This window comes from Microchirus variegatus (assembly GCF_963457635.1).
Source record: "Microchirus variegatus genome assembly, chromosome: 1".
NCBI classification, from domain to species: Eukaryota; Metazoa; Chordata; class Actinopteri; order Pleuronectiformes; family Soleidae; genus Microchirus; species Microchirus variegatus.
The window spans coordinates 39,924,490-39,936,989 of NC_139802.1; the positions used below are offsets into that span (position 1 = coordinate 39,924,490).

At 42.4% G+C, this 12,500-nt stretch overlaps 1 protein-coding gene across 1 annotated transcript in view; it reads left to right on the forward strand.

Moving 5' to 3' along the window:
• The window catches only part of ap3b1a (adaptor related protein complex 3 subunit beta 1a), a gene marked incomplete at its 5' end in the record, with an annotated part of 66,633 nt that overhangs the window by 50,854 nt on the left and 3,279 nt on the right, over positions 1-12,500 (forward strand). The window contains 3 exon segments of the mRNA XM_083891068.1: positions 2,047-2,131; positions 3,428-3,525; positions 5,275-5,413. Coding sequence (XP_083747194.1) covers positions 2,047-2,131; positions 3,428-3,525; positions 5,275-5,413 — 322 coding nt within the window.

A 12,500-nucleotide genomic window follows, 5' to 3' on the forward strand; every position in this document is an offset into this window, starting at 1 on the left:
TGGGGTGGGGGCAGGATAACACATGGCAGTGTTTGTATTTAATAAGAAATACTGCACGGTGCATCTACGAGGTGTGCAGTGCTGCTCTTCACCATGTGAATGGCGATTAAACCTGTAATTCTGCTTGAAATGTAAGGTAATACAGCAAAGTAAACATCAATTACCTTTGAGTGTCGGTGCGTGGGGGGGGGGCAATGGAGAGCTTTTGTGTCTGTAGAGATTCCTGTTTAGTTTTTGTTGTACAGACACAGCAGTTGCAAGACACCTGTAAGGTACTTTTGTTGTGTTGTTGCATAATAGTATGTGGGTTAGTGTATCTTAAATCAATTTGCATTTTCATTTTTCCAAGATAAAAAACATCCTGGTAGGCAAGCGCCTACACACATTAGAAACAAGGGTTCCAAAAGGGTCCTTCTATGTGGGCTGAGGTTCTACCTGAAACCATTTGCTTCTTTCAAGGGTTCTTTGTAAACTAATGGTTCCAGTAAAAGCTGTTTTGATCCAGAGAACCCTTTAAAACCCCTTTCCTGAATAAAGGGTTTTAAAAGAGTTCTTGGTGTAACCATATGGTTCTTCTACATTCTTGGAAATAAAAGTGCCAAGTAGAACCATATAAGGTTCTTCGGCTTGTCTTCATAGGAGAACCCTTTTTGGAACCCTTGGTGTTACCAAGAACTCTCTTAAAACCCCTTATTCAGGAAATGGGTTTTAAAGGGTTCTCTGGATCAAAATGGTTCTTACTGGAACCATTAGTGTTACCAAGAACCCTTGAAAAACAAATGGTTCAAGGTAGAACCTCAGTCCTTTTACACTCTTAGAAATAAGGGTTCCAAAAGGGTCCTTCTACAAGGAGCTGAGGTTCTATCTGAAACCATTTGCTTCTTAAAAACCCTTTCCCGAATAAAGGTTTTTAAAAGGGTTCCTGGTGGAACCTTAATGTCCTATGAGGACAAGCTGAAGAACCTTATATGGTTCTACTTGTATTTCTAAGAGTGTCAAAGAACACTTTTGGAACCCTTATTTCTAAGAGTGTTGTTATATGAGTTTTTCAAATCCAGTGTCGTTGTGTAATAAGGGATTATATTATGTAGAGATTTTTGTTAGCTTGTTATTAAATAGAGACTGGATCAAACCAAGGTGGATTAACTGACAGTAACACCTCGTATAAGACACATTACATAACTAATTTTTTACTAACTAATTCTGAAATGTAATAACATGTTTGCTTAATATGCCAACCTCTACATCTATCATTTAAATGTATAATTATAGTTATATATTTCTATTGACGCTGGAGAAGTAACAAATGTAACTGTAACGTAACACCAGTGTTTGCATGGAGCAGTGAAGGCTGGATTCAGTTGCGAGTCCATGATGACTCTGTTTTCAGCCGCTTTCCTCTGGAGCCTCCGCTCTGCTCTTCTCTGGTTGTAGAAAGAGTTATACAATAAAATAGCCCGGGCTCCACAGAGAGAGAAACACAGGCCGACTGGGGAGGCGTGGAGGATGTTTCTGTCTTTCTGTGTTCTTCTCATCCTTAACCTCCCTCCACCTCCTCCTCCTCCTCCTCCTCTGGCTTCCAGCTGTCCAGACTCTCTCTTCAGCAGTTTTGGCTTTACTTAACTCTCTTCCCATCTCGCCTTTCACCCGCTCTGTCTATCTCCCTTACCCGCTCCCTCTTGATGCTGATGCTCTCTTTGACAGGCCTGTTGTTTTGGAAATATGCTAGTCCTTCATGTGTTGCTTTTTTTTTGTTTTTTTTTTGTCCTCTGTGAGGTTCGAGGTGTGGGGGAATGAGATTGAAGGATAGATTTCTCACACACGGTGCCCTTGCTTTGTGAAGTAGAAAACACAAGTGGTGTGGATGTCTGTCTGTTCCACTCTGCTGCTGCCACCCACCCACCACCACCACCACCACCACCACCTTTTCTTCCACCTCCTCTCCCTTTGCTGTTCCATCCCTCCCCACGATGCACACTGTGCCCTTGTCACTCACTTTGTTCCTCTCCTCCTTTTGTCTTTCCCTCCCCTCTTTTCCACTCTCAGAGCGTCTGGAGCCAGAGGCCTCGCTGACGGTTTCCATGGGTATTGACTTCAGCGACTCGACACAGGCAGCCAACTTCCAGTTGTGGTAAGACAACCTGACATCTACTCATCTCAAGTCAGGTGTATTTTTATTCTCCTTCTCTTTCATTTGTACATCTTTTTTTACTATCTTCTGCCAGAGCTTTCATTCTCTTCCCACATTCACCATCACGCCTCCCTTATTGTTCTTCTTTCTTTTTTCGTTTACTAGTGCAGTTCCCGTAGGAAGTATGTATTCCTATAGTGGGAGCTGAAGAAGATTTTTCAGTTATGGTAATGCATGAAAAGGAACGTAAAGGCTAACATAACACAAACACTCAGTAGGCACAACGCAAATTATTACATTTTTGATTAGCATTAGCGTAGCTAGCTGTTTTGTGACTGTAACATTTGCGTTGTACCTTGTACCTAATGAAGTTGCACAGTGTTTGTGTTATGTTACCCCTACGCTAATGCTAATCGCAGTTTCGCTAGCTTACCTTTGGAAACCGGTTCGCCAAGTTAGCCGCAAAGTAGTAGCATGCTAATGCAAAATAAATATGTGCTCGCGTATTGGTGAATGGACACCGACTTCGTCGTTTCGGTATAACACCATGTTCTGCAGTGAACCGTGTGAAAATGTCCGTGAAGACAGCCTCTTCACTCCCACTTCGCCGCCCCAGACAGCGCAGCTGCTGCTGATGAGCCCTCTACCTGTCTGGTGCAGCGTGATAAATCAGGGAAAATTAAAATTCCTCCAAAAAATTTGAAAATCAAGGATGCACACCATCGGGCCATGCTCAACCCATATCCAAAGTCTTAGGGTGATCTGACTAATGGTCAGCGAGATACGCCTGTCACAGACAGACAAACAGACACACAGACGCAACTTGCTTTTTAGATAGATTTGCATCTCCTCTTCCCTTTTTCTCCGTTTCTTTGTTAATTCTCCTTTTCTTTTTCTACCTGCTCTGTGCCAGCACTCCCAGGTGAGACATCAGCCGCAATTGATCCCACTTCCCTGCGATAACAATTATTCCCGCAGTAATCAGCCCCCAGCCCAAATCAACCTGCTGAATGCCATTGGCACCGCTGCTCAGCCGATCAATAACCTTATCAGAAAATCTGTTTGGGACGGGGGAATCAATCCGGCGCCCAAAATGCCATTCACAGAGCGTGGTTTCGCAAAGCAATCAGAAGAGAAACATTTAATACACAAACAAGGCGTGAAAACACACACTCCAAATCAGTCAGATTGAGATGAATTTGAAATACGGAGCGGAAGAACAAGTCACAAATATCTGAAGTCTACCCTTTATTTTAAATATAACTTAAATTAGTTTTTTTTTTCTTTCTCCCTCAGCACCAAAGAGGACAGGTTCAGTGTGTCCATCCAGCCGGCTGTAGGAGAGCTATTGATGGCCAGTACCATGACAGAACAGGACTTCTGCAAGGAGCAAGGTGAGTTCAGAGATCATCATCATTGTTATGATTCAGTTCAAACATCAGATTCACTGGTGTGACCTGCCCATCGTACATGTACCAGTTAGAAAATGGTAGCAACGCGAGTCTTTGTTGTTTTGATGTTGGTGCCATTTTGTCATCAACTTTCTGTTGGAAATGACTGTATGATACTGAAATATCAATTAGTCGCGATTTGCCCTGTCGTTTGATGAGTTTGGTGTCGGTAATGAAGTTATGTGTATGAGATATGGGTTTTCGGCAAAAGTAAATGAGCTTTATTGCACAGAGAAATGTATATTTTAGGATAATACTCGAGAAAAACTCAACAGTGGGTTCTTTGCACAGCAGCCAAAAATAATGAAGTGGATGAACTGAGTGTTCATTTTAAAATGGGATTTGTTCCCGATTTAAAATGACACAATATCACAAGAATTGTTATTTAAAAGCGATAGAACTGATGCAGATGAAATAATCGAAACCATGTTGTAGTGCTGTGCGCGTTAACGGCGGTTAGCGGCGTCAACGTTAAATGCGCCGCGCGTTTCCATGACGACTGATCGGACAAAGACGCGCGTGACGTCATGGTTACGTGACTCCGGATTGTTAAAATGAGTTTCTAAAGTAACGCTAAACTTTAAAAAAACAGAGGCACAGGTACGCTAGCGCTGCTCTTTTTGTTTAATAAACAGACCGCTCCAGTTCGACTGTAGGTGCGCTAACCGGCGCTAAACGAGCTAATGCAGCTAACGGAGCTAACTGGTAAACGGTGCCTGGACTCCGGTGTCGCGGCACGTAAACATGACGTCACGCGCGTCTTTTCGCGGTCAGTCGTCATTGGGAACGCGCCATGCGCTAACCTAGTGCCCATCACTACTATATTTCCTAGGCTTAAAATATTAGATGATTCATATTATTATCGGCTGTGTGAGGAAATAAACTAAAATCCTAACCTGCCTCTTACAAACATCTTCTCACCCGAGTCATTAAAGCAACATTTTTTTCCCCTCTTATAAAGCACTTAATGCCGTTTCCTACACAAACACACAAAGCACACACACACACACACACACACACCTGTAGAGCGTCGCACAGTGTGGCAGCTATTGAGAGCCGAGAGCGCGCTCGTATCCGAGCCATCAGCGAGCCCTTAAGTGCCTTCTAAATGCTGCTGCTGCCGCCTTAATTAATCTTCATCCGCAGCGTTTCCCAGCTCTTGCGGCGCTGAATACATCTTGCACTCAGACAAAAAAAGAAAAAAAGAAAAAGCCGACTGAACGGAGTAGAGCAAGTTGCCGCATTTAATACTGATTGAGTGAAGTTCATTAATTCTTTCATTAAATGGGTTTCCGCCATATTTGCCTTTAAAACCTTTTTTATTTCTACCTAACTTGTCTCATCTTTATCTCCATTCCTTTGTGCAAATCCTCGCTCATTACCGAGAGCACATGGAGTGGCCTTTTGCCTTCAGTCTCTTTACTCTTACTTTATTGATGGATGCACCATTATTGTTGCTTCTCCTATTTTAGTCATCACCAGGGCTGTTTAATCTTGTTGTTCCATCAGCATCAGCGCGGAAACCAGACTTGAATAGACGTTTTAATTGACTGCGATGCTACGTATCTTCATGTTTGTTATATAAAAAAATGGCAATCATATATTTGGTTTTGGTTTTAACGTGGACAAAAACATTTGGATTTGCGTTCATGGCAGGATTTTGTGGCTCTGAATGTTTTTGCATCCCCTCAGGTAAGCTCTTGGGTATGAATGAGATCTCGAAAACCGTCGCCATGGCAACAGCAAACGCCTCCAGCCAGGTCATCAGCGAGCAGGTCCTGTCTGTGGCCAATTTAGGGGTGGTTTCATCGAGCCAGAGCAACTTCCACAGGTGAGATGTTTTGATTCTGATGGCCAGAACACACATTAGTTATACTTTAAATACCAAATAGTCCAAAACAGCGTATATAGATATCATGAAAACAATGTATTTTATAGAGATAAATTACTTTCAAAGGACATATTTGCTAAAATGCACAATGTGAAGGTATATTCTTGTTACATAGCTGATATGTAGCTCTAACTGGAGTATTTTTTTTTCCCCCTTGTAACACAAAAACGGAGTATTTCACACTAAATGACAGGCGCACACAGTAAACACCCACACGCCAATACGGAAAAAAAGGATTTGGAACCAGAATTAATATTTGAGATGTGACCGAGTCGTCCTCCTGTCAACCTGAAATTTGTTTAAAACTCAAATTTAGATTCTATCGTTATTAATCAGCTGTCAGAATGTCCACGTTGCGTTATCTATTGGTGTTAATAAATTAAAAAGCAAATGCAGCTTTGTCAGCGGTTACGCAACTCGAAATATGTTTTTGGATAATTCTTAATTATTAAAATATCAAGATGAAGAAGAAACGGTGTCACAATTACACCGTTTGTCCGCGTGAGAGCACAGTTTGTGTTTCTTGATTAATATTCAGTAAACTTTAAGATATTCTGCTGAAAATGTGAAAACATGACTTTGACTTTGTGAAATATAAATACATTTATTATTTTTCTAAAATAAATTTTAACCAACATATTCTTCCTATATGCCTTTAAAATCACGAGACACTATCTGGTACTATACAGTATTTACATTTCGACGAGACTTTCATCGTGGGAATTGTGTCTTTGCTTTGTCTCCATGGTCCAAACTTGCATCTTTAAAGGAATAGTTTGATATTTTGGTTAAATCTTCTCATGGTAGTACAGTGGCCCTGAGGTGCAAAACACAAACGCAACTCACGAAACATAAATTCAAATCAAAAATCCCAAACACAAATCGCAAAACGCAAATCACAAACGCAAAAACAGAAAACACAATATTTTAGTTTTTTCCTATTTGTGTATTGTGTTTGTTGTTTTGCGTTTGTGTTTTTTGTTTTGCGTTTGTGTTTCTTGATTTGCATTTGTGTTTCTTGATTTGTGTTTTTTGATTTGCGTTTGTGTTTTTTGATATGTATTTTTTGTTTTGTGTTTGTGTTTTGCGATTTGCGTTTGTGTTTTTTTGTTTTGCGTTTGTGTTTTTTTGTTTGGCGTTTGTGTTTTTTGTTTTGGGTTTGTGGTTTTTTTATTTGCGTTTTTTTGTTTTGTGTTTGTGTTTTTTTTGATTTGCGTTTGTGTTTTTTGATTCCTATTTGTGTTATTCGATTTGCGTTTGTGTTTTGCACCTCAGGGCCACCGTATGGTAGCGACGTGGTGGTGTCCATCTTCTTCTTAAATTCTCCTCCAGAAGGACAGTTTGTGATAAACTATTGATTTAACTTCCTCATCTCTATAACCATAGCCTCCCTAATGCTACAAAGCCAGTAAAGCTCTGCTTAATTTTATTCTGTCTTGAATAAATCGTGTAGTGTGACAAATTATATTAGCATTGGGTCTTAGGCTACTGTACGGCGTCTTTGTTGCTGAGCCAATTATGTCTTTGAAAAATCTATTTTATAATAGTTAAATAGTAAGGGGATTTCTCATTGTGGGGAGTAAAAATGGGTATTTAATCTCACTTTGAATAAAGACTGGAGGTGCAAAAATGCACGTAAAATAACATGTTTTTCTAATTGTAAAAGTACAAAATTAGCCCGAAAAATATTGTTTGTGTGCTGCAGAGAGTAAACGTGTGAGTCACACACACTTTTACATGTTGACTTTGTTTTCTCAGTTAAACAGTAATTAGTTAAACGTTCCTGCTCGGTGTGCCAGGCATATTTTTTGTTGTGTTTTGTTTTTTTGTTGTTGGAGTGGAGTTAAGTCAAACTGTCTGTGGCTGTGAAGTCGGTGAAAGTGCCTGTGTTTCCTGCTCACCCTCGTGCACACATGCCAGGGGAATGCCCCGAGAAGCCTGCCTGTGTAATTGGTGTACACAGAGTGTGCTAATGAGCTTCCTCCTCTGTCACGCACACCCGAACACCTGATAGATAATTACACCTCCCTCTCTCCCTCTGTTTCCTGCTCTGTCCCTCTTTCACTTCATCTCCGCAACCCCCCCCCCCCCCCCATCTGTCTCTCCCTCCACGCCACTGTCTCTCTTTCACTTCCTCTTTGTCTTTCACTCCATCCTTCTGCGACACGATCGTTCCCTCCCCCTGTCCCCCCCCCCCCTCTCTCTCTCTCTACATGTCTTCGGTGATAATTTCTTTATAGATTTAACCTGGAATAGAGGATGTCAGGAGACTGGGACAGTGAGGATGTCAGAGAGGTGGAAAATAATAATAATAATAATAGTTATAATAATAAAAAAAAAAACACACACAAGAAGGAGACGATAGCAGCAAGGGCACAGGGAGCTTGAAGGAGTGAGTGGAGATCAATGTTAGCCAGTGAGAGAGGCTGGCATCCAATAAGCCCCATACTTCATTCAGAATAACCAATAACTCAAATGACTGCAGGCTATCAATCTTTCTCCTGCTTCCGCGTCGACCGAAGAGGACAACAGTCTGCCAATGTTACCCCCGCAGTCTTCGAAGTAATAAAGACACTCTCCTCCATGTTTGTCCGGTGGTGTCCGTCCTATTTATTGGAAATGATTGAGTTCCTCGCTGACAAATGTCCTCAGTCTTTGTCTCCTCAGATTTGAACCGGCAGGTTTGACAGTAGTTTCAGAAGTAGAGAGGAGCCCCGCGAGCGTTCTGAGTTTCATTTCATCGTGATGTTTTTGTCCATGCGCCGTTCGGTTTGACGCCCGGTGCCTGTGTAGCATCTGCATTATTAGTATATATTATATGAAGTGTTTGTCATGAGGTGCAAAAGTCAATTTTTGCACCTTTTTTTTAAAATTTGCAATACAATGCAGTAGTTCGTGGGTGTTGTTTGTTTATTATTATAAATACTACACGAGATGAGATTAGATCTTTTGACATAATTTAAGTGTGGGATTAGCCATATTATGCATTTCATTATTAGCTTATGCATTATTTTATTGATTTAAGTGCCCTGCAGAAACAGATCCTAACATCTGTGTTTATAATCTCTTATATTTTGAGGGAAACAACATAATTGTCAGGGGGAAAAATATTGGCATAATATTTCAGCTGCCTGATTACTTATATTTAAATTTTTGTGACTATTCCACGTGCAGTCAGGATTATTCACGCCACATCTTCTTTTCACACAGTGTCCAGGACGGTTTCCTCGCCCTTAATTGAGAAATGTTCAGATTTTGGAGTGGTTACACTTGAAAATCTTCAACCAGAGATCGGTTTGTTTGCTTTGTAAGTGACTCATATTTCGTTTCTGCCCCGTTCTTATTTCTACCGATCACCCACCGGATCAATTCGCCTAATCATTTCAGCACCTGTGATAATTTCGGTCGCCGCGCGGGTTTACGTTGAGTAACGCGCGACGCGATCGATCCGATTTGTCGTGGAGGTCGGTCGTCATTAAATGCGACTTGAGAGGTGACCCTCCATCCAGTGACCCCCCCCCCCCCCCGGGGCTTCTGCCCTCAGACCAGTGGGAGTTTCACGTGGAAATAATGGATTTTTATTTCAATATGAGGAGGAGAAATTATATAGTTCATGACACGTATCAACGTGTGTGTGCTTTAAACTGACCCCCATGTACTTTGTGTGGTAAACTGCACACACACAGTCTCTGCATCCCTGCACTCCCGTTGTTTATCAGCAGGGTGCAGCACTGCTTTTCCCCACACAGTTGTGGAGGAGGGAGGGGAAGGTGGGGTGGGGGACAGAGAAACACAGAAATTGATTGCTGGAAAGGAGGATGGCAATAAATCAAGCAGGAAAGCAAATGTAGACAACGCTGTTCTTGTTTATGTCTAAACAGGCGGAATAGAATAAATGTGCTCTATTTTTCAGTCCGTTTGAAAGCAAATTTGATCGAATTTTGCACGCATTGCCAATCCGTCTGGTTAGAGGCTAATTTTCAGAAAAAAAAAAAAAAGGGAAAGATCCCCTTGAATTATAAGCTGTGCTTTCTCCAGACTTTACACTTCCATATAATTCAATTATGCTTCTTTAAACACTGTGAATTTTCGGGTGAAGTCGAATTCTCCGTCTCCGTTTAAAAAGCAATGGCGCGTCGTTTATAACCTGACTAATTAAACGTCTGGTCTCTCTTTTATAGATGGCTTTCGCCGACACTGGTGGGATATGATCTATCGTCTGATGATGATGCAAAATGCACCTAAAAACATCCTGTAACGTGGGTTGTTCCCCCGGGGGGAACAATGAAGACGTAGCGCGCAGTCACGTTTTTTCACATGTTTGTCTCAGTTACAGCCGAGACCCTTGACTTAAATTCTCCTCTCCTCTTCCCAACCTGTCCCTTTTCTTCTCCAGCCTCGGTATATCCTCTCGTACCTTTCATGAGTGCGGTGTGTCCGTATGGGCCGAGCTGTGGAGATGTGTGAAGGGTTCCTGCTTCTAATTGGGGCTAATAGGTTTGGCCATCTGCCTGGTCTTAGTCTGGCCGCTTCGGTTTGGCTCTCCTCTGGCCTCACTGACCAGTCGGCTGAAGGACACTCTTCCACTTGCCCACCTGGCCATGTACCAGCATGGAACAATAGTCTCCTCCACACAGTTCACATTTTCCCCAAGATTTTTAGTGCAAACATGAAGAGGTTTAAAGGGCCTTTATATAAGAAATATATGATACAAAGTCATAAAATCGCCCGCAGTTGTCATCAGAGATCAAAGAATCGTGATAAATACGTTGAGACGCTGCAGTCAGTGCCAGGAAAACGTGTGTGTTTATGTTTGGGGTTGGTGTTTTTGTCCGTCGCGCCACCTGCTGCCACACACTTTAACGCCCTGGTTGCCAGAACGCTTTCATTTGCAGCTCGGGGGTCGGAAACGACGAACGCTGCCAAATCTAAAATGCCTCACCACCCGTCTCAAAAAACGTCTCGAGCAAAGGCGAAGAAATGGAGCGTCTGTAGTAGAGATGTGTTAAAATATAGACGGATAATGTGCATTATTTTTCCAAGCCAAGGTTAGATAACACTCTCTCCCGTACACGTCGATGTCGGATATTTAAAAAGATTTTAAGGTTCATTATCGTGATCTTGTCATTGTCGCTCCACTGCTTTAAAATCCCACTTTTTGACAGCTTTAAAGGTCACATGTTATGCATAATCAACTTTTTAATCATTTAAATCCTTATATTTGGGACTCTGGAGTCCCCTATCAGTCGCCAAAGTGTGGAGAAAGATGACTCACTCGTGTTTTTGTGGTCCTCCTCAGTCTAAGTACAGGAGATAAAACATGCGATGATGATGCGCTAAATTCCTGGAATTGTTGTCTCGCGGAGCTCCGCTTTGTCCGTATAACATGCGAGAGTGCTGGAGAGGGCAACGGCGTCCGAAAACCTAGAAGTCCGCGAAAAAGTTCTATTCTTGGCTCCACAGTGCAGCACAGAGTTCTACACAAACTTCCAGCCTCAGAGGATTTATCTGTCCAGTGGATACATGTTATATATGACTGCAATGTGCCTGATAGAGCCTGCAAATGATCACTTTTCCAAATGCTAACTGCTGTTAGCTCCTAGTAGCCTCTGTGGCTGATGTCATTTCCTGTTCCTTAAGTTTCGTTTTACTTTTTTTTTTAAGGTGGACTGTTAAGGTGGACCTAAAGAGATACTACTAAACAGAGCGTTCTGAACAGGGCTGTTTTGGCAGGGTGATTGAACTGCTGTGGTGCTTCATCCTTATGGTATTTTGACCAAAACATGTCACAGACATGTTCATTAGGACACCAGGGAACTAGGTTAACTTGGAGAAATAGGGTATAATATGGGACCTTTATTGAACTCAAATAAACAGTGTGAAAATATTTATATTTTTGTGGTGGCCCTCATTCTAAAATGCCTCCTTCTAAAATGAATCTTTTCGGGAATGTTTGACCAGGAAGTCGGCATTGTTGGATTTCCTGAGTAATTTTTACGAATAAGAAATGTTCAAGGCCTTTAGAAAAGTCAGATTCTCACAAAACTTGAAAGTGAAAGTGAAGCGGGTCGACTTGTTGTTGAGTGCGGGAGATAGTGAGGTCAGGAAACCCGAGTCACGTCGGGGTTGCGAGTGCCCTTTCAGCTTAAATTCTCCGCTGGGTGGGTCTGATGTTGATAAGAAATTAAATTAAACAGATGCTGGGACAGTTTTTGTGGTGAAACACTGTCGGAAACTTTGTTAGCCACACTTTAGCATTGACTATTTTAAGGTCAAAGGTAGTTACTGTGCGGGTTTTAAATCAATCACCTTGAATTATTTATTCCAGAGAACGAAACACACACGTGTTTCAGTGAAGACCGTGTAGTTGCTGTGGGTTAAGTCCAGCCGAAAAACCCTCGGTGTCGTCTCTGTCGTGCGAGGGCGAACGCAAAAGGTGAAGCCCACTTTGTGTTTGCAGTGGCAGCAGGGTGGAGAGGGGGGTGAGGCAGATGGCACACACACACACACACACACATACAGGCTCTCTGCACTGAGGAGAATCACAGATAATTGGAGAGTGATGCTTAGCCGCAGCCCTGCCGATCGATGCCAATCCGGCTGCTCTAAGTCCAGGGGTTATGCTTTGCTTTTCTCTCCATACACCGCAATTAATCCAGTGTTTAGCCCCCACCCACCCAGTATGTGACGAGTGCGGGAGAATACCAATGACCCATTTAAGGCCTGCATTTCCCTTAATCTCACCCCCCCCACACACACACTCCGGTTGTCCTTAAAAATGCACTGATGCCGCGTTAGAGACGTGGACCCGAGGGCGGAGCCGTGCGTCCGACCTCGCGGGCAGCAGAGTGAAAATATTCAAAGGGAAATCAAACGCTGCCGTTTCTCTCTCGCCGGACTCTTATTCCATCACACGAAACAAAGGCCCACAGCAGCGTCTCCTGAGACGGAATGAAAGCAGCCTTAGGGTAGTGTTAACTGGCTGACTAAATGATAGATTTATATCCTAAATCCATTAGCAAAGCCA